General features: G+C 38.4%; 1 protein-coding gene across 7 annotated transcripts in view; it reads right to left on the reverse strand.

Moving 5' to 3' along the window:
• Positions 1-481: 481 nt before the first annotated feature.
• The window catches only part of MYO3B (myosin IIIB), a 207,580-nt gene continuing 182,104 nt past the window's right edge, over positions 482-25,957 (reverse strand). For all 7 annotated transcript variants that reach the window (XM_062604656.1, XM_062604653.1, XM_062604655.1 and 4 more), the window contains 3 exons: positions 2,910-3,016; positions 2,489-2,535; positions 482-1,174 (listed from right to left, as the gene is read on the reverse strand). In XM_062604656.1, the coding sequence (XP_062460640.1) occupies positions 1,039-1,174; positions 2,489-2,535; positions 2,910-3,016 (290 nt within the window). In that variant the 3' untranslated portion in view covers positions 482-1,038. The remainder of the gene's footprint in view (positions 1,175-2,488; positions 2,536-2,909; positions 3,017-25,957) is intronic.

Raw genomic sequence — 25,957 nt, forward strand, 5'->3', positions numbered from 1 at the left:
CTTGTATGGAAAAGAAGCAAAGAATTGCCACAGATCAAAACTGTGACTCGGAAACAGAAAGTAAAGAGTAAGATGAAATAGTCAGCTTCTGTCATGGAAACAGTCACCAGCAAAGAATCTCAGCATTCCATAGAGAGTTACATATTGTTTCATTAGAGATTTGGAAAGAAAGTGAAAAACAAATAGAAAAATTTGCAGGTGACATTTTTTTCCCTACTGTATCAAGAGGGCTGTGGAAATGTAGGAATTACTGGAGACCAGCAATAGAGGTTAACAAAGAAATTAAATACTTAGATGGATTACAAGAATAACTAGTCATAATGATGGTCTCAATCACTATATGAGAACTATATGAAGCAGTGTGTGAAGCATTAGCTTTCAAACTGTTTCGATTTTTCTGTTTGAAGCAATTCTTCAAGATAAACTCATGGTAAACTAATACCTTATATGAAAAATATTTACAAGGTAAATTAAGACACAATTATTACTTTAGATGATTTTATTCTGTACATTTTTGCAGTGTTAAAAACCATACACAGCACAGAAAGTTATAAAGGACGTTTGATATCAGTCTAATGAAATACAAAACATTTTCACTATGACCCCAAATGAAAATTTTTAGTAGAGTTCTTTTAATCCAGTTCAGTAAGTTCCTTGATCTTATTTTTCACACAGATCTACCAGCAGTTGTGCCAGCACAACAGAAGGGATGGCACAGGGTGGGAACAGCAGCCGGGGGAGCAGGGAAGAAGGGGTGGGAACTGTGTAAACTAACCTTGCTGCTAAAGAATCGTATCTGTTAGCAACATCAACACATACAGGTAAGGTAGTGCTGCTCCCCTTTACTGGAATTGCTTACAGAAATTCAACTAAATGGGACAAATTACAGCTGCAAAACCAGGTCTAAATTAGTGAAAGTTACTAGCTGAAACTGTATTTTATTATACCTTATATAAACACACATGTACAAAGTTAACTGAAAGAGATTACAAGCATGAAAATTCTGTTACCAGTATTAGTCAATAGAATAAGTAAGGTTCAGCTTTGAGCAAAAGACACACATCTTGAAGCAGGAGGAGATGGGGAACTAAGGAAGCTGTCATCTTCAGGGGCAGATTCAACAGCTGACAATGATTTGTAATACTCATCCTCACCATCCAGCACTTTGATTTGGCTTGAAAGAAAAGAAAAAACATTTCTTAAAAAAAATCATTCTGTCAATATCTTCAGAAATAGAAACTTCTCTGTTGATGTGAAAATGAAGAGTGCAAATAGAAGAAAGGGAAAAAAAGATTACTTGATGAGAAAGATACAGCTTTTATACATACTTCTACTTTGCTATTACTTTTTTATAGTTTTACTCTGAATGGTTCTGAGTCAGTGAAATGCAATAATGTTTTTTAGTTTGGGTGTACAGAATGACAGACCAACTATTTGCACCAAATGGGCATTTAATTTGAGCAATGTGGCTTTTTTGCCTGTATGTGTTCCACAAGTAGGGTATGATTTTGGTAATGTGTTTCAGCTGATGGTTTGCTGTGAATAAGAGCCAAGGACCCCATCACCAAGTTTGTTTGAAAAGTCCTGTTGACATCAAGAGGTTTGCATTTTCCTGTGATGTATAATGAACACTGCTGTCCCAAGTTAGTGTTTTTATTCCCTGAGCAGGAATACAGACTTTTTTTTTTAAATTAGGGGAGGGAGATAAACCAAATCTTACAGTCATGCAAAATTTTGGGCTTTAACCTTGACTCAAAGACCTCCTATTCCTACAGTTACATTCGGAAGATTGATTAAAAACAGAAGAAGTAATATAGAAAGTTCTTGTATATTTTTGGAGTAGATGTATTTGCAAGACCAAGCATCCATCAATTCCCTCCGGTCAATGTGATCCGTCAATGAAATCCTTTGGCAATTGTATGGTAGCCAGCCTGGCTTTTGTAAGTTGTTTTCAGCAATTTCTAATATTGCTAGGGGATAACTGCTCATGTGACAATGAGAAGTGACTCAGTTCACCAGAGAAGGAGCAGATCCCTTTTGGGCTGAGTGGTGCCTCTGTCAGTTCTTAAATTGTGCTCCCCCAGGAGGGCTGAAGCCTATTGCCAGTGTGACGCTGCAAAGCTGGCAGAGCTTCTGTCTGTGTGTGTTCTAGGTCAGAGAACTTCAGTTTCAACACCCTTCATCTGGTACCTTCCATTAATGCTAAATGCACTTAAAAACATGAAGAAAGCTTTTTTTTTTTTTTTTTTTGTAGCAGTAGTACTCAGAGAGAGCTGGGGAGCCTATTTTGTAAGAATCAGTTCTAGTGTCTGCAGACCGCAGTACATGCAAGTTTTACATTTGCTTCTGCAGCAAATGTCCAATGTCAATGCACAGAAATACGTTGTTTATTTTTAGAAACATCTCTAGAAAGTTTTGCATATTCTGTAATATCACAAAGGACTTCTTCTGTTTACAGTTGCTTAGAACTAAGAAGATAGATATTTACCCAAGTTTTCTTGGCTTCCTCTTGCTCCCTTGATATTCTAGAGTTCCCTGTGGAGAGGGCCAAGAACACACAGTCAAAGCAAAGCAGCAAGTCGTTAATTTTTAATTCAAAGTGATTTTGTGTTGAATGCAAGCAGATGCTGATAATATCAGAAGTCACAGCATAATTTTTTTGATCAAAGGGCTCAAGTGAGCCTGATGAAGCATGCATCTTGCTCGTCTTTGATAAACCACATCAATTATTCACCGTGAAGGCAGACATCCTGACATGAAAGCAACAGATAAAGAGCATAAGCACATGTTCAAGACGAGAGCAGAAGAACGTGGGGGTGGGGCTGGAGGGGCTGAAACAGGTATTAATAACAGAATTATTAACTGGAAACAAAGCCAGTAAAACAGCTTTATTGCCACTTTGAACTCACATTTAACTGGTTATAGTACATGTTGTCCTCAGGGCTATTCAGCATTTTGGGCTGCTGACATCGTCGACGAGGTGTTCTCAGCTTCTGTTCAAGACAGTTTTCTGAACCTTCAGTAAGATAACACAATTTAGTTTTAAGCTGTGCCAGGTGCTGCGAACATCTTAGTGTATTTTAGTCTGTAAACAGTCTTTTCTTCTGTCCTATTCGGTCCTGGATTTATTAACAAGTCTCTCCTATCCAAAGTAAGCAGACAGAAACCTGGGTATCTTTGTTTTCTCTTTTGAAACTTAGTTCAAACACAAGTTTTTAAGCAGAACTTCATTTTACTTTTATAACATTTTTTATTCTTCCATATATCTATATCACATAGCTCCTTATCCCTTTCACGCTTTATCTTAGTATCTTCTGTTATCTAAGCAGGAAATGAGGTATATTGTGACTAGCTAGGGATATATCATTCAGCAACAGCAAAACCGTTTTTCTACAGTAGACAGTAATAAAGCCTTTTGACCGATGAGACTTAGTCTATTATCATCACTTTTATTATATAAAAAAGGCTACCTTCTTGACACGGCTCTCTGTTTAATCAGAGCAACCAGACTGGTTTGGAATTATGCTTTCTTAATATAGTTTGTGATGTGCTGTAAAGTAACAGTTGCTTGAAGTCATCTGGAAAGCAGAGTTTAAAGATGAAGGAAATATTTTAGAAGGGGTGGATTCTGAAAGAAACTAATAGCCTTTTTATTCCTTTTTTTTGTTGTTGTTTTAATATTAAGGAAAACAGACATTATGGCATTATAGTGCGCTGTACTTGATCAGGTGTTTTCTGTGGCACATCGTCTAGATTACCAGGACAATTATTTTCAGGATAAATCAGAATCACTAGGTTACTAAAAGACACTGGGGAGGGTGGGGGTAAGGAAAGGCCATTTACTTTTAAAATAATTCCCCCAATGCCTTTGACTTTTCTGCTATCTCCCTGTTAAAAAATCATTTAATGACAGTATGAATAAAACCAGGTTTTGGTGGCACATCTTATCACATTTGCATTCCATACTGAATAGGAAACTTGCTCTAATACAAAAGATCAGCACAAAGATCAAGTAGCACATGAGTTTCTTTAAACGCTTCAAAACTGAAGTCAATATGGCTTGTGCAGATGCAGGGCTCTAATCTCACAAATCCATTTGTAAGATATGGCCTAAAGAAGCAGGTAATATTACAAAGGAAGTTTATAATACACCCAGGTTTACAGGTTGCAACTATTGTACTTTTCTGCAATTATTGAGTGAGGTAGAGGAGGTGATTGAACTTCACCCTTTTCAGCCAAATGACTATTCTGGGAGATTTTCTTTCACTGTCTTTCTCCTTCTCAGTGGTAAGATTCGAAAGATATAGTTTCCTCTCAGTGTGGGACTGCAACATCAGTGTGGGAAGGGAGCACCTGCTTTGTGCCAACCGTAAGGTTCCCTCAGAACACCTGGGAGGGATGGTGGGATAAATGGCTGTCAGGGAACCAACTGCAGAGCTGGGTCCAAAATTCAAACCCAATTTTATAAAGAAAGGTTACATTTCTGAAGTAATACAAAATAACTTTGAAATAATACGCTCATGCTGCTTGCTAATTGAATACCCAAAGCTTCAATACTTTATACTTGCAAGTTCAGTAAACCTTCATTTTTTTTGCCAAAAAGATTGCAACCCTTTGCTACTTACCTGCATTGTATATAACCAGACAAGGCAGAAGTTGTTCCAGAAGAAGCTCTGGGGAAATCGGGTACTCAAGTAATATCTGTATCTTTGGAAAGTTATTTCTTTAACATTTAGGTAGGATACAGGCACAATTTTATTCTGTCAGAAGTCTCTGGAAGTTTTGTGGAAGACCTGCCATAACTACATTCTACTCTTTCTCTGTTTGCTCTGGAAGTTACTAAAACGGGGCTTAGAGCTTTCTGTCTCAGGACATCAGGGTCTGCAAGTTTTACAAGCAATGTTTTCAGTTGCGAGGCCATATGAGTTCCTTTTTCCACCAGTGTAGTTTTTGTACCTCTCCACAAATAATTTTTCTATTGTAGCAACAGGCTGGTATAAAGAAAGGCTCATGTCCTCTCAGTTTTGCATAATTTTACATGCCTCTATGCAGCTTGCCAATAGCAAGAACACAGCACAAAAATACCGGGAAATTTCCAGTTTGATAATACAACGCTTTTTCCCTTTCCTCCCAGTTCTGTTGTGGCCTTCATGTTACACCTGTATGTATAGTCTTTGTTTCAAAAATTATTTATTCATTAGGATTCTGAGACATTAGTATTTTGCTCTAGCTTTTTATCCTGACAATTATTTCTGTTTATTCTATGGGTGGTCTGCAGCTTGTGTCCTCCAAAGGAAATATCCTTTCAGTGGGCCCATTTGTCTTAGCGTTTAGTAGCATACTACGCAAACAGTACAAAATCTGGTAACATTTACAATAAACTAACATATCTAGAGAAAATGGCATTAACATGTGCTCAACACTCAGCAGCTGAACAGGCATCTTAAATGCTGTTCTAAAATATTTTGCTTTGATGACAAACTTTAAGCCACCAATAAGAAAAAAGTCACTTATCACTTTAATACGCAATAGCAGCAGCACCAGTATCATTAACATGGAATCGCCTACACTGCACCCAAATTGTGCCAAGTGCCTCTAGCATGTTCAGGCTTCAGAGTTTACTATAAATTTAGAGACCATAAGAGAGAGTGAGCACACACACTTCCTTCAGATTGTCTTTATCACCTTTTTTAAGAGATCTGCCCCAATTTTGCCTGGAAGAAAACCTTTCCTTTTTAACTCTAACTGCAGAAATTCCTTAGGTTACAATATCGCTATTGTAAATTCCTTTCAGGAGTGCAGAAATAACATAAGGTAGGCAAAATGCCTTCTGCCAACAGCACTATTCAGCTGATCCAGAAAGGTGGTAGGTGAAGTTCTGTGCATCCTCACTTGAACACAGACTGATACACCTAGGTGAGCAGTTTCATGTGGATGCTTCCCTAAAGCTATCACAAAATTGATGTTGCTGACAGTGAAGTGAACGAGAAACTGTCAAATGGGTGAATATGTTGGAGTATAAAGTTTTTATAAGTAAACAAACTGATGACATTTCTGTTTACTCCTTTACTACCACTATTGGTTATCCTTTTTATTTCTGTGATACATAGGAGCCCAAGCCAACAGACCAGGACCTTGCAGAGCTCAGACAGATTAAAAAGACGTGTTTTCAACAAAATGCAAATTCAAACATTTTTATGAACTGGGAATTGTGCAGCTGGAAAGCAATGTCTCCAGGACAGACTTGAGGATCACCACCGATATTCAGCTGAATATGAAGTAGACTGGGTGTAAAGCAGAGGACTACTCGATAGAAATAGGAAAACAGTTTTATCATAGAGTGTAGAATTATTTTAAAATGGGTGCTGTAAACTGGCGAATGTTTTGAGAACAAACCCAATTTAAAATATGGAAAACCTTCCATATGGTGAGAAATTTAAGACAACTGTTCAATTTTCTTTGTTTCAAAAGAAGGCTAAGAGATGATGTGAAGCAAGTCTAAACCCTTGTAGAAAAGGTGGAGGGCTTTTCACCTTTGGAAACAGAAGTCTGAACTGTCTAACAATCAGAAGTTGAAAATTTCAGAGCACTTAGTGAAAACCAGCAGTCAGCAGAAAAAAATATTTAGCAGTATGATGGAAGCTCAGGTGGAGATTGGAAGCTTTTAGAAAAGGTATGTTTTGACTCTAGCTAAAGTTAAAAACTTCAAGATATGACACATACCACTTCTAGCTTAATATAATTTCATTTCTCTAATGTGATTTTTATCACAAGTTTCAATCTGGAGAATATTTGGTACTAATCTTTTGATTTCTGGGATATATTTTCACCTCTGAATTTCCATGTGATTCTTCTTTGCTTTCTTATGGCTGAAATGGAAATGTTTTTCTTCACTTAGCCATCACATCCATCATACAGATGCTTTTTATGACATCTGTTGGCATGGAGATGACAAGCACATTTCTTATGCCATATCTTATTTAGATGATATTTCTGTTTAAAAATCCAACCTTTCCAAAAGCTGCAAAGGACTCTTTGAGAAATGCATAAACTGCCAAATAATAAGGTTTAATGAAAGACTTCAAAATGCTATTTAGCACTGACACAAGGACTTTTGCATATAGGATTTGGGCCCTGACCAATACTTTCAAAACAATACCTGGAAAAATGTAGTTCTCTAATGACTTCCCATGAGGCAGATGACTTCACTTGATGTTCAGTAAAGATCTCATCTTAGATTCCGTTTGTCCTGCTTATCTTGGTAGTGAAAACTTGGGGACCAGGCACTGGGCACACTCTTCAGAGGAACTGAATATCATGAGGTTTTGCTCTCTGCAATGAAACTAGGGTCTTTGTAAGCAGTTCATGATTAAAACCTTGCTTTAAAAAACCCTTGACGCTGATAACCTTGCCAAACATTGCTGATTCTTCCTACATGGAGCATTCTGCATAGAAAATAGTGATGAGGCAGCTAAAACTGCCTTTGGAATTTGTGAATTTCACTGATGCAAGTCAGATTGTTTTAAGGTTGGTGCAGCACAGAGGGGGCTCCGGATGACATCTTACTTTTAGCAAGGAATGCATAGAGGGGATCTCTGCCAATGCGTCAATGCCACAAATAGGCTGTGTCGCCAATTCCCTTGCCAAAGGGAATCCATCCACTACAATACACAGTGAAGGGTGGAGCTGAGTACTTTGATTTTCTTCTGAAGCCATTTACCCAAAGCAGGTTTGGAAGGAGTCAGTCTTGCCTTTTTCTGTTACAGGTGAATACAACTTAGTATCACAGGAAGGGTAGTCCCTCTCTAATTACTCAGATGGGAAGATTTAGAGTATGAAAAGGGGCAGCCTGCTAAAGGAAAGGTGATGGGGCCATTCAGGGGATCATATATATTAACAGAGTAAGCAAATAAAGTAGATAAATCAGTATGACCAAGAAAAATAGTAAGCATGTGGCTGATTTCCAATCTATAATATCAGATGAAACATGAAAGTGCAACCCTTAATTATAAGCAAATATTAGCACAGACTCATGGGATCTCATCATAACATCTCAAGGTCTACATTCATGAAAATTTAAGCAATGTTTAAAATCATGTTAATTTGTTCTTTGTTTATTTCTTTTCCTGCCAGTCTAATTTATTCCAAAAGACTTTGGTTCTCAAGTCTGGATATATTGATCATGCCTATGTAACGCATTGTTATAGCCTGGGGAGAAGACTTTTGTGGGAAAACTTGTCTTTGTTCTCCTTTGATAATTTATATGTATTTTGATGTTTTCAAGCTTTTTGAGTTTTGAATAATTTTTCAAGGCAGCAATTTAACTTCACTTTTTCTCTTGAAGTCTTAGGCAAATGCAGAAATGACCTCACAGACAATGATAATATGCATCTTCCTCCTGGACTGGATGCTAAGTGGATAATTATGTGCAGCATGTTGATATCAAGGAACAGCTACATTTCCTTCTGTGCCATACAAGTCTCTTCAAGCAGAGTACTCAAGGGGCTAGTGATTCTGGTCCCACTCATATCAGTGTAAAATGGGAGTGACTAAACGTCACTTATGCAGTAAAAAATGCTGTAAACGAATGAGGCTTTATGTTTTTAATTATTTCAGCTTTATTTTAAAGAAGAGAGATTTACAAAGGGCACATAATGCTGTTTGGCCATGAGCATTCATACAAACATATTTTCCTCTCTCATTCCCATAATTCTCCACCATTTGCACAAATTTGCATCATACCGCTAAGTGCGAAATGGGAGTAAAAATTAAAAACTTGCCTGAGAAGCAGAGTGAATACTCGGGCAGTTAGCCCCCACTGAGCTCCTGCTGTGCCTGCCTGCCTGCTATAATCAAACCAGTCAACACAGAACTATTTCACACATCCCTGTACTAAACTGCGGTCATTGTGACTTCAGTATGAGCACACATTAAGACATACCAGGCCCACATCACAGGCTATTTGTACACTGCCTGTTAAAATTCTACCAACTATAAATGCACCAGAAACAAGGACAGGATAACAGGTACAATAGGCTTCACAGAACAAATACTGCTTCATTTAGGAATAATGAAGTTATCAGGTCTGTGCTATACACTATAAATCTAACTACATTATGGTAGTTCTACAAAAATGCTGGAGGCTGACAGAAAACAAACACACTGTCTCTGAAAGATTTTAATCTCAGTACAGGAAAAACTACACCAAGAGACCACAACATAGGGCAGGAGAGAATAAAAAGCAAGACTACTTGGTGACTTAAGTAATGAGGTATGTTTCATATTTTCTTTTCCCTTCTGAGATTAATGAGAGGGGAAAGACAAAACTACAGGAATGAGAAATGAATAGGAAAAAAGACAAAAAAATGAAAAAATCAAGTGAGATACTGAGAAACTAAGGAAAAGAAGAAAAGGGAATAAACAACCATTAATGATGAAGAAGTAGAACCTAAGTTCTGGCATCAGAGGATTTGATTAATCTAGTAACATCAGGAGCCTGGAGGCATATTGGCATATTTAATACTATTAACAATTGTAATTCTCTGCAGGATATTTTATGCTCACCTAGCAGTTGCTTCAGAGCTCTGCAAATGTTCAATAAGGCCATCCATCTCTAATGAGATACAGTATGACAGAAAACACTTTTGCCACCCAGTTCCCTCAGTCCCTTCCTCTACAGAAGGGTGTCTAGGAATATTTGTAAGGGCTGGTGCTCTTCATGCTGCTAGTGACAGGAAAGCATGGAAAGAACAATAAATCAGATGTCCTTTGAGGCCTCAGCCCTTGCCAGCTCTCACAAAATATCTTACTAGAGTTTCACATACTGCTGCTATGGGAAAGGATGCTAACAACTTAGAAAAATATGTATATTAATGCTCTAGAATTATTAATCCTTAGCAAATCCTGCAATTCCAGTCTATTCAACTCTTACTTGGATTCAGTAGGTAAGAATAATACATTAAAATTATTTTTTTTTTATTGTCAAGCTCTTTTTTAGTCTAAGTCTGTAACTCCAAATGCAGTTACCAGATTCACTGAAAACACAGAATCTGGAGGGGTAAAAAGTCCTATAACAAAAAGATTTAAAATAAAACCAAACCAAGTTTCATGATCACCTTAGAACCCCCACACAACTGTGGTGAACTAGAATTCTGTTTATTCAGATGGAGTGTGCTCATAGTGCCAAGAGCCATTGACTGCTAGGGAAATTAGTGTAGCCTCTTTGATGTCATGTGCATCCCAGAATCTGTAACACACTGCTAAAACTGTGAGCATAGCCTTTTGTTTATAACCCTAAACAGAACCATTTGAATACACACACTGAAAGAACTCGTAACAGAAGCAATGCATTTTCTTCCACCCACTGCTTCGTTACTTACGGCTTCATTTTGGATACTGCAGTTCTATGCAAAACCATATGCTTTAGATTATAAAGCACACTAAGCAAATCATAAGTTTTTCAAGATGGTAAGTTTTTGCATCTGTTTGTTGCCAAAGACCCAGATGATACTGTAATTAGAGCAACAAATATTTTATGTGAAATCAATCATTTAGTTGTCTCTGAACTCTGAGACAATGGCTTTTCGATACACTTTGTTGGGAAACATGATCCATAAATAGTTAGAACTTTGGGTTTTGTTCTTTTTTTTTCCCCTTCCAACACAATTTTGATCCTTCAGTATTTGTCAGTTCTTTCAGTTTCTATTGTGAGTGATTTAACTGTAGAGGGAAAAGGCAGAGATTAAACAAAGCATACCAAAGAACTAAAGTGTCAGTGACTAACGTAGGTAAGATTCAAACTTGTCAGCAAATAGCATGCTTCTACAAGTACAGTCCCGAAGACGTCTTCCTATACACACCGAATATACACAACCCTTCATACTCTCTGCATGTAATAACATCTGATACTGGGTTCCAGAGATTTGGCAACTAGTCAACTAAACAGTAAAAGCCCAAGAGATTTACACAGCTACATCTTTAACTTCAGAAAAAAAAACAACATGCCAAACCATCCTGAATGGCAGAAACTACTTCTGGACAAAGCAGAAAACTTAACTGATTATTATTTTTCTTCTCCTCCTTAAACTTGACTAAAAGTGGCTGTGGAAGCTGCTTTTTGTTTAATTCTCATGATTTTTCAGAAGAAGGTTACTGATGAAAAGCAGGACATTTCAGGTATGCTGGAATTACTACATATCATAGCCTACTTCCTGATTTTAGAAGACCTGCTTATTCAATAGCTACCAGGTGATAAGAAATAGCTATTTTACACTATCAATCACATGAGGTGTATCTCTCTTGCTGTTTGAGATGTGCTGTATAGTCAATACAAGTGAATGAAGAATTCTGCAGGCAAAAAACCTACTGAGAGCAATTAAATACAAAGAGATCACTTCCGGATCGGGATATCCCTGAGCCACAAACCTTACTAGGCTCAATGGTGTTTTGGGCAAATATCTCTGCTTGCCCTACTTTTTGCCCTACTTGTACTATACCCTAGGCTTTTGCTCTTGGTTACTGTCAGAGAGAGGAAATTAGGCTAAACAGACTTGGATTCAACTGGAAATACTCATTCTTATGGTGGTGATGTTTTGGTATTTTTGGTTTGTTTGTTTGGTTTTTTTTTTTGTTTTTTTTTTTTTGTTGCTAACATTCAAATGACCAGGAAATAAATACACTTAAAATAAATTCGAGCAGACCAAATCCCCAAGAGGCACTTGAACCTGAGGTTGAGGTAACTCCTCACAAAGTACATATCAGAATCTTCAATTAAAAGATCATTTCAAGGTCAACTACAACTACTTATGGCAGGACAGTTGTAATACACTTCCCTTTTTGTAGCATTGCACTACATCAGCCTGAGCTTCTGGAAGGCAGAAGTAGAAATTCCATCCGAAGAGGAGTACAAAGAAAGCCAGACATTCTTCAATTTTCTGGTTATGACCCATCTTCCTATGTCTGCAAGTATGTCTGAGGTATTAGTCTTGGAGTAGAAATACTGGAGTACCTACACAACCACAATGTACCCTGAGACTTGCCATGACGAAAGCTTGTCCCATCAGCATTATGTCATGGCTGGGACTCAGCCTGTTGATGCGATTTATTTAATGAAGTTAGAGAAAACAGGGTTAGAAAGAACTTCAAGTGACTATTTGTCCTTCCCTGCCTTCCAAAGTAAAAACAGAACTCATTTTGGAGGTATGAGAAATCTTCAAAATTGCTCAGAAACAAAAGATATCAAAAAAATCTTCATGAACATCGTATCAACAATGGAGCCACTCATTATACTTCTGCACAATAAGATGACAGCTTATTCAAAGAAGAATTAAGATGATGATTTAGTAAATCTAATTGATCAAATAGCTTTAGCAACTTTAAAGTATGAATAGTAAATATAATGACAGTATCATCAATTTTAGAGATGTACTCCAAAGTACATCTGGACCTGCTAATGCACAAGATTTAAACTGCAGATTGTGCATCCCAAGAGCTGCATATCATGTGCTAATATGCCTCAGAAAACTCACTGGACACTTGGCGCTGGTTCATCTTGTGGATTCTAGCTAAGAAAAGCAAAGCATATGGGGAAAAAGATGAAACAAACATAAAGAGTAAACACTGTGATTAAGTTTCAAAAACAGTCAAAACATTCTGTGCATTAGAGAAGAGTAACAAATCACAAATAACTTTCTAATACTGCTTCTCTACAAAGCCAACTATTGACGTTGCCAAAAATGCACCATACAGATGCAGGGAGTTAGTCTGTGCAACCAAAACTAGGGCAGGAGCCAATCTGTAAGTTCACACAGAGTTAAGATGTGGTTTGTAACAGGACTGTGTTTAAGAGTTGCTGTCCTAGCATATAGCCTGGATGCTTTTAAAGGTAATCCCTTACCTTCTTCCAAACTGTAATAATAGCATTTTTATCCCATACCCTCAGAGATTAAGCCACTTGATTAACTTTGAATTCTGGACACACAGGAAATTTGTATTAATTTAGCATAATGATGAGGCACAATAAAGGCTCTGTGGAACCACAACAGCACGGTCTCTAAGGTTTTGTTCGTTACAGAAACACAATTTGCATATCTAAAGGCTTGAAACCATGGGTCCATATTGATACAACGAGTATCTCAAATTTGAGTGTAGCAGATTCAGCATATATTTCAAAGAATAAATGGTAGAAGCCCAAGATAAAACTCTCAGTAGATTTCTTCATTAAGAAAGAAGTTTTTTTTTCTGAATTCAAGGTAGTTGGCAGCAGTAACTTTTAAAGGAAGTATTAAAAAAAACTTGACTGAAGCCTGCAAAAATGCCATTAGTTAGATATTTGCTTCCCAATGTGGCTACAGTGATTTGGTCTGACTTTTGTAAATGTTGGGAGTAAAGAAGGATCTTGGCTAAATAAAGAAATCTAGTGCTGCTGACCTATGTGCTACAGTGACCTTTAAGGGGTTGTTAATTGCTACTGGGATTCCTAACATTAGACCTACAATTAGTGATGGTTCACAAGTGATCTACAAATCAAACTCAGGCCAGTAAATGCTGAGGGAATATTCTGAAAGAGAAACTGAAGAAGCATGAACAAACAGTTCTGTCAGTGACAGAGTCAGAAAATAAGTAGGACCAGAAAAAAAAATAATCAGGCTTTAAAGATGTCTGCACCCTGTGCAGAGTACTTAGATATTTCTTCCTTCTTGTAAATCCAAATCACAAGCATGTTACTGACATCTTACACTGTGAATCTCAGGGTTGAATGCTAAACATGTATAAAGATAAGGGGTCATTATTTCCACAGGTGTAGTTCACTAACTTTCATCTTGAAAACATAGATGGGAGTTTCCAATAGTAGCAAAGTGTGCCAGAAAATGCAGAAAATATATTCAAGAAAACTTGAGGGAGGTCTGCAAAGAATTTCAACATTTGGATCTTAATCCTAATACAGCAATTTTAGGCTATGTATTTCATGATACCCAGCCACACCACCTGCAGTAAGAGTTTGGGGAGTGCAAAGCACATAGAATATATGTACTTTTCATCCAGTCCTTCCTAAAAGCATTTAACGACAAATCTGGGAAAGAATTCAACTCATGGAAACAGAGGAAGCCACACATCTATGTGTACATATGCAAACAAAGCGAGTTGACTTTTCAATATTATAGTGACTTGCTTATGGGATAATATGTTGTTTTGTTCTGAAACCACCTTTCTTGACAGGGCACAGCCTGCATTAGTATATCGCCTCACTGTATTACATTCCCCTCTGAACACAGTCTTTGTACTTGAGTGTCACTATTTTAAATTGGTAAAAGTTACAGAATTAGTTGTTTTTTTTTTAATTTTTCTCATACATACTTGACTATTTCTAGTGACTTTGATGACATTTTATTCCTCACAGCTTAACAAATCCATCTTTATCAAACTGAGCGGTGATTTCAGGGTTCAAATTGAAACACCAGGAGGGCTGATTTTTAAACCATTATTTAAACCAAGCTGTCCACTTCTAGAAAATTAGGCTTCTTCATCGCATCTTTTTGTAGGTACATCGAATTTCTTGTCACTCCAGAAAATACAGACTAAGCGATTTCAGAATTTTTTTTGGGGGGAGTTCATTTGGACATGCTTTCTACCTCTTAAATACTATAAATATTTGATTTTTTTTTTTTTTCAAATCCTTTCTTACAGATCTGTACTAGATTCTTGGCTGCTAACTGAATAATATATCCCTATAGAATAGTTTCTGATATAGCAACATCAAATTCTGTTTGTGTTCCGAATCTGTACTTGAGTCTGTGGGCATTGCAGAGCATGCAAAGTGTACTTTAGTTACTGTGCACTAATTCCTTATGTGAATGACCTACAAAGGACCATACAGTATTGCAACATGAATACACTAATGTAGTGCAAGTGTACCTGTTCCTACAGAATGCCATTTCTGATTTATCTGTTTTGGATAGCCAAGAAATATGGCCATGTTAACATAACTCTCTTCCATAACATATCCTGCTTCTCAGTAAGACTAATTAGCTTAGGCATGGCGCTGCACTCATCCAGCTACACTGCCTCCAGGGTCTGATTCACATCTAGCTTCAGCAGCTTTGCAAAGCACTGGCATGCACTGAGTCACTATATCATAATTTTATATTATGGCTTATTCTATACTAGCTTTCCCATGGAGACAAAACCTAAAAATCAGTTTTACCGCTATAAAGTCTCCTATTGAAGTAATACCATAATAATAATGACAATATCCTGTCCCCAGCAGAAATGCTCATATCCTGAAACTGCTAACACCCCTTCACTATAAGAATTAGTTCCTCTGAAGCCAGCCTCAACACTAAGCATTTAGTATTAGGCACACAAGGACAAAAAAATGGAAAGTATCAGAAAACCACATGGATATTAATATGGTTTAGAGAAATATGATTAAAATTGAAGTGTGTAATAAAATTTAAAACTCCTCCCTTTAGAAAGGACTGTCTTAATTGCTTTGATTATTAAAAGGTCCTATGCAGTAAAAGGCTATGGGCAGAGAGAAATATGCTCTTCTCTTCTTCTGTAGATAATGTAATATCTACTCAATACTTGAATTAACTCATGAAGCAGTTTTAATCCATAGATAATTTAGAGCCATACACTTTCTACAAACATACAATAACATGTAGGAGTACTTAAACTAATCTTTGATGCAAAATTCTTATGTTAGGTTCTTCAATAAAATAAGCACAGGAATAACTTTTGCTTTCACGGAAAGTATCAATTCCACATGCAGCTGCTCAGCATTGTCTAAATTAAATGAATGAGACTGGTGGGTGGACAGGCAAACTGAAGATAATCAGCAAAATTTATGTTTTCAAAAATGCACAAAACACATAAATCACTTCAAAGAGGCCCATAAAATTATCATTTTCAAAAACCACATTTAAATTAGAATATTGCAAAAAGCATAGAAACATGAATTATGGACCATAAGTTACAGTTCATTGTTTGATTTCAGAAGGTAGAGTGGCAGGAAATTATCTCCCCCTCATCACACATTTCCTTTTTGATTAGATGATTTTGCATTATTTGTTACTTCAAAAAGCAGCCACAAAAATATGAGGTGCCAAAGATACCTCTTCTTCTCTGAAGATGCAATTTTGTAGAAGAAAACTCTACAACACCACATACAGCAAAACAAGATTTTCAGGTTTTACTGCAAACACTCACTAATGCCAGCAATCTAAGTGAAGCCCATGTATTATGCTGCTGCATACTGGTGGATCAGGTGAGGCTTTGTAGGATGGGACCAATATTCCTTAAAATATTTGTTATTATTTAATAATTTATCCCTTTTAATTACTGTCAACCAGTAACATGTATTTCTTCAAAATAAAATTACTGTCCTTCATCATTATGTGGACATCATTGGGTTCAAACCATCCATGGTACAGAAAGTGCAATACTATTTACACAGAAACATAAATCCTTATTTTTGGTTCTAAAATACATAGTAGAGGTTAACTACACTTACCATAACTTTATGCATTCTGTGTGTGTATCTGCTATTAGGATTTGATCTGGAAAGTTTAAGCAGAGATACAAAACACCCTAGGTAGCTGTTCTGGCATATGAAGTCTTAGCTTTACGCCTTTGGTGTATTTATTTTTTAGAGAAAGAGGGCTCTACTTGCTATGTTTCAAAGGAAAGTCTTGCAGGGTAGAATGTGAGCAGGCAGGCTACACAGATGCTGTGTGGCCTGTGCTGATAAGGTGCTTCTACCACCTGAGGGTGCCAGCAAAGGTCTAATGTCCTCATTACACTCATTCTTCTTTCTCTTTCCCCCATGGCTGCAGACAGCCAGGACTAGGATAACAGTTTGAACATAAAGAGAATTTGCAACATTGGCCTTGTGAGGGATGAATTTCCCAGTCATTCTTGCTGAAGTATTAAATTCAGATGTCTAATGATAACACTCTAACATCATCATTACTTGTTTCAGTGGAGCTCAATGCACAACGAGGAAGAGATGATAGGCAATCATATTATGAAGACCTACGTGGTGCATGGCTCCTCTTACACAAGGAACAGCAGTATCTTGTGCCACTATTCAGGAAAGACTTGAGACCCCAAACACTAGCTGTGAACCTGAGCCCACAGAAAGGAGGGTGAGCCCATGAGCTCATCTTTGTCATGAACCACCATGGCAGGAGAAGGTTCAAGGAGAGCAAGCAGCCGAGACAGCCCACCCGATTACCTTTTCCAGTTTTATTTGTGGATGATGAAAATAGTCAGAAGTAAATGTTTCATGTCCTGTCATGTACCACAGCACTGACGAAGAGGCAAAGTTTGTACTTCATGTAGAACTGGGACAAAACCAGTAATCCTGCCTACAATTACACTTTTCTAATCCTTATAAAGAACTTCAGGCAAACCTGCAGGTAAGAAGTGCTCTGCTGCTGCCAAGTGCAACTAAGATGGCATCCAGCCATATTTCTGTCTCCTAGTAAAACCAGAACTATGGCAATTTAACTTAGCATCCACCAGAAAAACATGCTTATTGTCCATACTCAATGGGGAAAAAAAAAGTCACTGCCATCACAAGAAGTGCCTACGTTTTTTTTTTTTTCTTTTTTAATATGGTATCAAAAAGTCTGTTGTAGATTCCTGGCAGTTGAACATAAGAAACTGTTAAAGTAGCACACAAAGTCAATAAAACGATCTCACTGGACTTGCCAACATGCGTAAGAGGTTTTAACTTTAAAAATAGCCTTGTATTTAGTTGGATAAGCTCCAAATGGTGCTTAATGGGTGAAAATGCTTAAAGATTTCTGAAAGGTGCTCCCACTTCTTGGCCATTAGCATACCATGCCAGGAGAATTTAAATCTGTGATCTGGGTACTCAAGATCACAACCCTCCTTATTTCTAAAGAGGAGGGATTTCCACCTATGTGGAAGTGAAGCATCCCAATAAAAACTATAAAGCACAATCACTAATGGGCCCTTCTCCAGGAAGTGTCATGATAAGACAACTGTAGTTAGAAGTTAGTCAGGCTTCATTTTTATTCAATTATTTCTTCACTAATACTGGAATTTTAGGGCAACAGAAACTTTGTGAATTCAGGTCATATTAGCTAACAGTTTCAGCTGAAATAACATGAAAAAACTTCAGAGATGTTGAAACAATTCATTTTGGCATCTCAAAAACAAAACATTTTGATTTTGTCACAAGGGGACTCCTTTCCCAAAACAGAGGAGGTAGTGCTGCCACCCCTGATATCCAAAAACTCGTTGATTAGGCCATGTTCTTAGGTTGTGAAAGATGCAGCTTCAAACACCTCCTTTAAGTGATTTGGTACAGGGACTTAAACCCAAACATCACGCTTCTCAGGAGAGTAACCTAGCTGCTGGGCTAGAAAATATTCTTAGGTAGGTTTCTCCCAGCCTCATTTGTTGAAAGTGTCCCACTTTGCATAAAGTAGTTAAATATTCATCGAAACAGAGACTGAAAGCCAGGTGCTGGCCCCCTTTTCCTCTGACTGCTCAAATTACCAGGATCTCAAGTCATTCACATGCTCTCTGTTCCTGTGGCCTACTTACTATTTAATGTACATGCCATGATGGGAGAAAGGTAAAAAGGAGAAAATGCTTTTTCTCTGAACTTCTGTATCTGCCTTGGGCAGAGCCCAGGCCAGTGAAAATATGGGTCAAAGTTTTAAGCCTTACCTGTGGAAGGACAGTAGTATGGAAGGTAAGAAACTACCACTTTCCAACACGTAGTTAAAGTAGTTTAATGACGTGAAATGGCATTATTTAAAAAAGAAAGGAGATAGCTGCATCTATTTGTAGCCAGCATTTATCCCTATTGGCACAATTAATAAAGGCTATGCAAAAATCACATGAATTTCATTAAATCCACTGGCTTAGGCTGCTGACTAATTGGTAAATACACACTCAATAAAAATGTTAAACGTATGCCAACTCTGTATTTTAAAACTGGTTTCTAGTTAAGATGTCTCTGCTTCTTAGTTGCTTTTCCAAACACAGCTCAATTTTCACAGTTATTGGTCTTAGGGAAACAATAATGCCCAGAACAATGCCAAAAGATCTTAGGCCCTTGAGCACAAAAACAAAAAGCAGACCTCCTGAGCTTACAGAGACAAAGGAGATAGCTCTCCCGTGTCTAGGGTGATTTTCTAATGTACCTGTGAATCTAAGGCCTTCCAATGACAGCTGTGCACATTTCAGTAGACTCTTTCAGGCACTTCAACTCTTACAAATGGGGCCTTTGGCACTTACTTCTGCAATGTTGCCTCCTACTAGTCCAACATGAAGGTATCAATGCTTAGCAAAACTTTGATTGAGTAAAATCTGGCAATTCTGATAAATTAGAGGTCCAGAACTATGTAGGCCTGTGCTGACAGACAGTCTGATACTAGCAGAATTAGATACAATTAAAACTGATTATGAAAAACATGATGAGTGAGAGTGGCTGAGACTGGAGCTGTCTACCCCATCACTTCTCTCAAGGTCACAGAAGACCCATCACCACTCATTTGGACAGAGTGAAGCCTCTGTATTCCCCAGGCAAGCACAACCCCCCTTTCAGAGACAGCACCCAGCCAGCCACAGATTTTTAGAGGTAGGGAGCTCAGCAAAAGACTTTTAATACTTACAGTGCCTGTTAACAAATCCATGGAAAGCCTTACCTGAAGGGTCTCTTTTTGCCACCATCACTGATGGCTCTGATTGTGGGGGGCCTTCCTGACATCAAACAATCCCAGATGCAGAAAGGCCTTGTGAGCTAGCCCAGTGCTTTGTCTGGGCCTGACCTCAAGTTTTCTGTATTTACATTTTTTCCAAAACATGATTTACAACAGATGTCACTGGACACCAGAGCTCTTCTCCAGGGCTGGAGCAGAAAATCACAGCAAAAGAGGGAGATACAGAACAGCTCAATTTGCATTACATGAAGATACTGATCTGCATAGCAATGAGAGGGCAGAATCCACCCATCTCCAATTTTAATTGCACTCACATTCAAAAATCAGTTCTGGTTTCCCGCTACTAAGGCTCAAGCAAAATGCCTGGTTTGATTGTGAACAACCTTAGAACTAAGTGGAGTACTTTGGATTAGGACCATCTCTGCTTGCATTCTCCATTTCTGACACTGACTTTGACAGTGTCTGAACAACACATTCAAACTTTTTGCCTCAAACCGCACTTATGAAGTGCATGTTTAAAATAAAGAATGAAACAATGTTGACAAACAGCATTACAAAATTGATATAGATTTAATAGTGGCTTAATGAAAGAAACGGGAATATAAAACTCCCTTCTCTAAACAGTGTGTGGTGAAATAAGCTGTCCTCAATGGAGGGAAAAAGCGCAAAAAGAAACATTTGGAAACAATACAATGACATATGGTCCCATATGTTGAATCTATAATGCTTTCTAATTCCTTTAGGGCAAAATTCACCCTTCTCCTGAACAAATTCCAAGTAACTGGGATTTGCCTGTGAGGACTGAAGGAAGGAATAAAATCTGCCCTCCATACACACACAGGAGACATGGCTGTGAAGCAGCTTCTCTGTAGTTGCCATTTTAGCCCTGGATTGGAGCAGCACTGGCAGTGTTTTTTTTATCCTTTTCTGGGTATTTATAATTGCTTACCCATAGGTTCATCATCTCTTCTCCCCGGTCAAGTCTGCTCAGGGAATGCTTTCCCCGTAGGGTGCTCTATGGTAAAGAGGGCATGCGCTCAGCTTTCTGAATCATGCTGGACAGCAGAATAGCTGGAGTTGTTTTAAAAGTTTTATATATAGAAAGCTTCATGCTGGTGCTGATAAGGCATGTCAGGGCTCCAGCGCAATTATACTCTCCAGCAGTTTTAGGTGATGCCTTTACAGCCCCTTATTTTTTTTACATACACGATTTCCACTCATAATTCCTGGTCCTATGTAGTTCACTAATCCTTGGATGAGGGAGTTGGGGAAGAGCAAGCAGTGGTGATTGGAAGAGGGATAGTCATCTTTTCCTTTCAAGAGAGGATGACTTCTACAAATAGAATACTCGTATCACGCACATGGCTATCAGCTAATAGTCACAGAGTTCTGAAAGTTTATTTTCTCAAAGGCAGAAAAATTCAGATATGCCTGTACTGAGCACCCTGCCTTCAGGAAAGGTGTGAAAATGGCAAATAAAATGATAGTATGTGCTGCAAAAGATCTGGCTGAGTATGGTCAAGACGGTTGTGTCAAGAACTGCTTTGAATGAGTTTTTGTTTTTGAACATCATCTCACTTGACTCTGAGATTCTGCTTTGCTACCTTGGCTGCCCAGCTGACTCAGCTCAATAGTGCTGTCCCAATGATGCCCATCGACAGCAGATACTGGAGCCTAGCATACAGACTTCTAAACAGGAACTGTTGCACAGCCCAGGCTTTCAGAGGAATTTGTACTGCACAGAGATGCCTCTTCAGACAGAGTTGGAGCTCTTGGGAGACTGACCTTATCTTGTAGCCATACTGAAAACCATACCCTAAGGAAAGACAGACACCATCCTAGGGAAATAGTGTGTGCTTTAGGATGAGCATCTTCTCAATCCAGCTTTACTCATATGGGTTAAGCTCTAAGTAGAAGTTCACTAGAATGTTTTTTTATTATTGTTCTCCTGGAAGACAGTTATAAGGCTGTCAGAAACTTGGAGATAGATGTGACAGGGATGAGAGCTTCATATCTCCAACTCTCCCCACTAAAAGCAGCAGAGATACTTTAAACCCACAGGTAAAGATTAAGAAGTACTTGACTGCTTCTCCAGCTGGAGAACAGGGACAAGGGTTATCCAGACAAAAACTGCAAAAGACAATGAAGGATGCAAAGAAAGTATTTAGGCCCAGAACAACAATGAATTCTCAGGATAAACTTCTGCCTAGTAAGTTTCTAGAGAGCATTAAGCTAACCTTAATGCTGAATCAAGCTGGGTTTTATTAATTGATAGATACAGAGCCAACAATACATCCTAAAATTATCCACACAGGTCCTGTACACACTATGCTATAGGAATGAAAAGCTTTCCACCTTTGGAATATCATCCTGTCTTGAAGGGAAAAGATTTTTATGCCTCTTCCAATCCTTACTGCTTGCTCTTCCCCAGCTCTGAAAAGGGCAACGAAGGCTTTTCTATGGCTACTAGAATACCATTTCAAAAGCTAAACAGAGATGGGGCTGAGGAGGGAATGGTATGGGGAGGGAAGGAATCCTGTATACTTATCTACAAACTCCTCGTTCTGTTAGTAATTTGACTCTTTTTGGTTCATGTCTCTAGGTTAAAATGCTTACCAACAGACACTATTTATTCGGTGTCTGTGACACCTCTATCAGGATAATTGTGAATCGGCATCTGCAGTGTGTCAGCCTGTGCTGACGGTGATGCTTGCAAGTCCCACCCTCACTTTAATGTTTACACTACTTTTTTGTTTAAAAAAAATACATGAACTTGACACTAGCTGCATTAGACTATCACCAATACTTGAAAAAGTCATCTCTCTTCTCACTTAATATTTGGAAATACTTAAAGAGTCTGAGGAAAATATTTTCATGGAATGTTTGATGTAAAAATGCTCCAAGGCAGATAGATTTTTTCAGTTAACATTTCAAAACTGCTTCAAGACTGGATGAAAGATCTGATGAAATACCTCTATGTTTTAATTCTCCATCTGGAAAATGAAACTCTATTTAATATTTAAAAGGTCTTTTGCAAAATACACACAACTATTAAAAACAGTACCTAGGCTATTTTGCAGGAAAGGGAACAGAAACAAACACACCTGGGATACAAAGCCCTGCAGCCACTCAGCAGTCCACAAAACAACTTTGGTGAGTGTAACCACATCCTTCCTTCGCATAGAGGCTGTTGCCCACAGAAAGCACAGAGCCAACATACTCTCACCATTTGAAATACTATTTGAAATAATGTTTGGGGAAAAAAAGCATCAACTCACCCAGGACAAACGTCAGCTTCTGGATGGACTGGGGCTGGTAGCTGTGTGAAATCACCCTTTGACTGTAAAGAAGGGGCACGGTGTGCAATTACTGCATCTATCTAGTATTTCTGGGAAGAGGACAAGAAGCAGATGGATCTGTATCGCCACTCCTCATCTGGGCTGATCGGCTAAACTGGCTTTACATATATGCAGCTGGGAATGATTTATAGCGCTCTTCTTCACATTCTTTCTCTAGTCACTGCATTTTGCCCCTTATATCAAATTTCTTCTTGCATTGAGAGGGCAGGTCCTGGATACCTTTGCTTCATGTATGTGTGGAACAACTGGTACCTGCTTGATGTGTTTCTGCATCAGTTGCTCTAGAATGGAATAGCACTTCAAAAGTGGATAGAAGGCTGCAGAAGAATTGTGATTTGTCTATCCACTGACAAAAAAACTTTGTCCTGACCACTCTGATTTGTCAGAACGGAACACACAGCAACACTGAAGTTTTATTCAATCTTCTAAGTGTTTTACTGCCTTCTACAGTATAATCACTACCACCTGAAGCAGATAGATAGTCCACTGATCACAGACTGTTCTCTCAACCTGCAGGGGACAAGATTTGCTGTGATGAGTACTTGCTGTAGTTACTATAGAAATACACAGGAACCATACACCTACAAGGAAAAAATCAGAATTTTAGTGTTGCACAAAACTAAACAAGATACAATGTTTTAGACTTCCCTCTCCAGCTGTGTCTCAGAAAGGTTTGGTATATACATACCCTTCAAGGCACAAATGTAGAAGAAAATAATTCTTTCTCAGGTCTTCTTCAGCCTGCTACAGCAAATGATGCAGATCATTCTCTCACAAGATTCTGCAGTACTGGCAAAAGTTGTTTTAAGCTCTCCCTGTTTATTTTGCTCATATTTCAAAGGTAAATCTTCACTCCAAGCTTACTCTCCTGCTAAAAGTATATCCCCTACCTTTAATATTTATAACAAAGACTTAATGGAGAACTGAAGGTCAACAGTCTTAGAGATTATAGAGATCGTGATGCTCTAAATGTATCTCGTATGTCTTGCTAGGGGCTAATTTGTCTACATGGAGTGTTAGGCTGACACTGTGCTAAAGCTTCTAGTTGCAGTGCATCTACATGCAGTTTTTCCAGCACTTGCTACCCTGCTGGGAGCACATATCCCAAGGTACTTTCACCTATAAATTCCATACCAGTGAAATACAAAAATCTAGTCTAGTGCAAGGACATGACAAACTTATGATTCATCTTGACCACTCTTGCCTAGAGTTTTCCGTGAAGTAGATGACGACGTTTTCTTCAGCCACTGTTGCAAAACTGCATACCAGAGTAAATCAAAATCCAACAGAGTTGCCATGAATCGATCTATTCAAGGGCCTAGCACCGCTTCAGGCACATATGTGTAGGCAAGTTGAAAGCCATCTGTATTTCAGTTTCTTGGATAATGAGGGATAATTTCCATCTTCAAAGTTGGTAGTAGAGCTGGTGGTAGTTTTCAGGTTTTGAGTCATTTGAGATGCTTCACAGAAAGGGGTGCTGCTGTGATACTGCAAAGTACTACAAACCCACAATTTGGCCTAGCTGTTGTGGTTTAACCCCAGCTGACAATAAAGTACCACACAGCCATTCACTCACTAGCGTATGAACTCAGTCTCACTGTGGCTGAAAACTGTTAATTCTTAATTTCTTTAAGAATCAGATCTTAACTTTGCAATGACTTCTTTTTCATCTGCATGCAAGATTTTAAAAATAGGACTGGTGTTTCCTTTAATTAGTATTTGATACAGTATTAATATTCCTATTTATCTTCTACATGCCATATGGATTAAATTCTCATTACTTTTGATCTTAATACTTTTAAAATATGTAAATCAGCTGACAGACGCCCTCTTTAAAGCAGTGTTTGCACACCACATCTATTATTGCCTTGGGCAATAGGAAAATATCTGCATTGCTAAAATTCCAGAATTGTGAAGAAATCTTGAAAAATCAGACATTAAACTGATCAATATAGACAAATTGTGTATTGGCCAAAAACCTGCAATTCTTTAGATTCAGCTATATCTAGAAATGACATTAGAAGTGACCAAAGACCATTAGAGAACATGTACTTACAAGGGAGCAACTAAATTAATTTCTGGAGGGAGAAGAATGTTTTCACAGGTTCAGCTAGTTCCAGATGCAATACCTGAGGAGAATACTATACTTTTTAGAAAAACTTGCTGTCGTGGTTTAAACACAGTCAGTCATAAATCACGCAGTCGCTCTCTCACTCCCCTCCCTTTTTTCTTTCCTCCTACCCCCCCCCCCCCCCCCCCCAAGAGGGATGGGGAGGAGAATCAAAAGAATGCAACTGCCACAGGTTGAGATAAGAACAGTTTAGCAACTAAGGTATAACACAAATCACTACTGCTACCACCAATGATAATAATGATAAAGGAAATAACAAGGGAAGAGAACACAACACCTCACCACCAGCCGACTGATAACTCGCCCCCCCCCGCCCAACCGAACACAGACCGATACCTCCTCCAACCCTGCAGTCTAACAGCCCTTCTGGTAACTCTCAGTTACATCCTGGGCATGACGTGCTGTGGTATGGAATACCTCTTTGGTCAGTTTGGGTGAGGTGTTCTGTCTCTGCTTCCTCCCGGCTTCCCTCCTCCCTGGCAAGGCATGAGGCTCACAAAGTCCTTGGTCAGTCTAAACATTTGAGCAGTAACTAAAAACATCAGTGTTATCAGCGCTGCTCCCAGGCTGAAAGTCATAACACAGCACTGCACCAGCTACTAAGAACGAGAAAATGACTGCTACTGCTAAACCCAGGACACTTGCCATTATTCTTAGACATGAAAATGTAATGATCTGTTTTCAAGTTCATAGATGTGTCCTGGGTTCAGCAGTAGCAGTCATTTTTCCCCTTCTTGGTAGCTGGTGTAGTGCAGTGTTTTGAC

The sequence above is a fragment of the Pezoporus occidentalis genome, unplaced genomic scaffold (genome assembly GCF_034315485.1).
Source record: "Pezoporus occidentalis ecotype Australia unplaced genomic scaffold, CSIRO_AGI_Poc_V1 ctg88, whole genome shotgun sequence".
Lineage (NCBI taxonomy): Eukaryota > Metazoa > Chordata > Aves > Psittaciformes > Psittacidae > Pezoporus > Pezoporus occidentalis.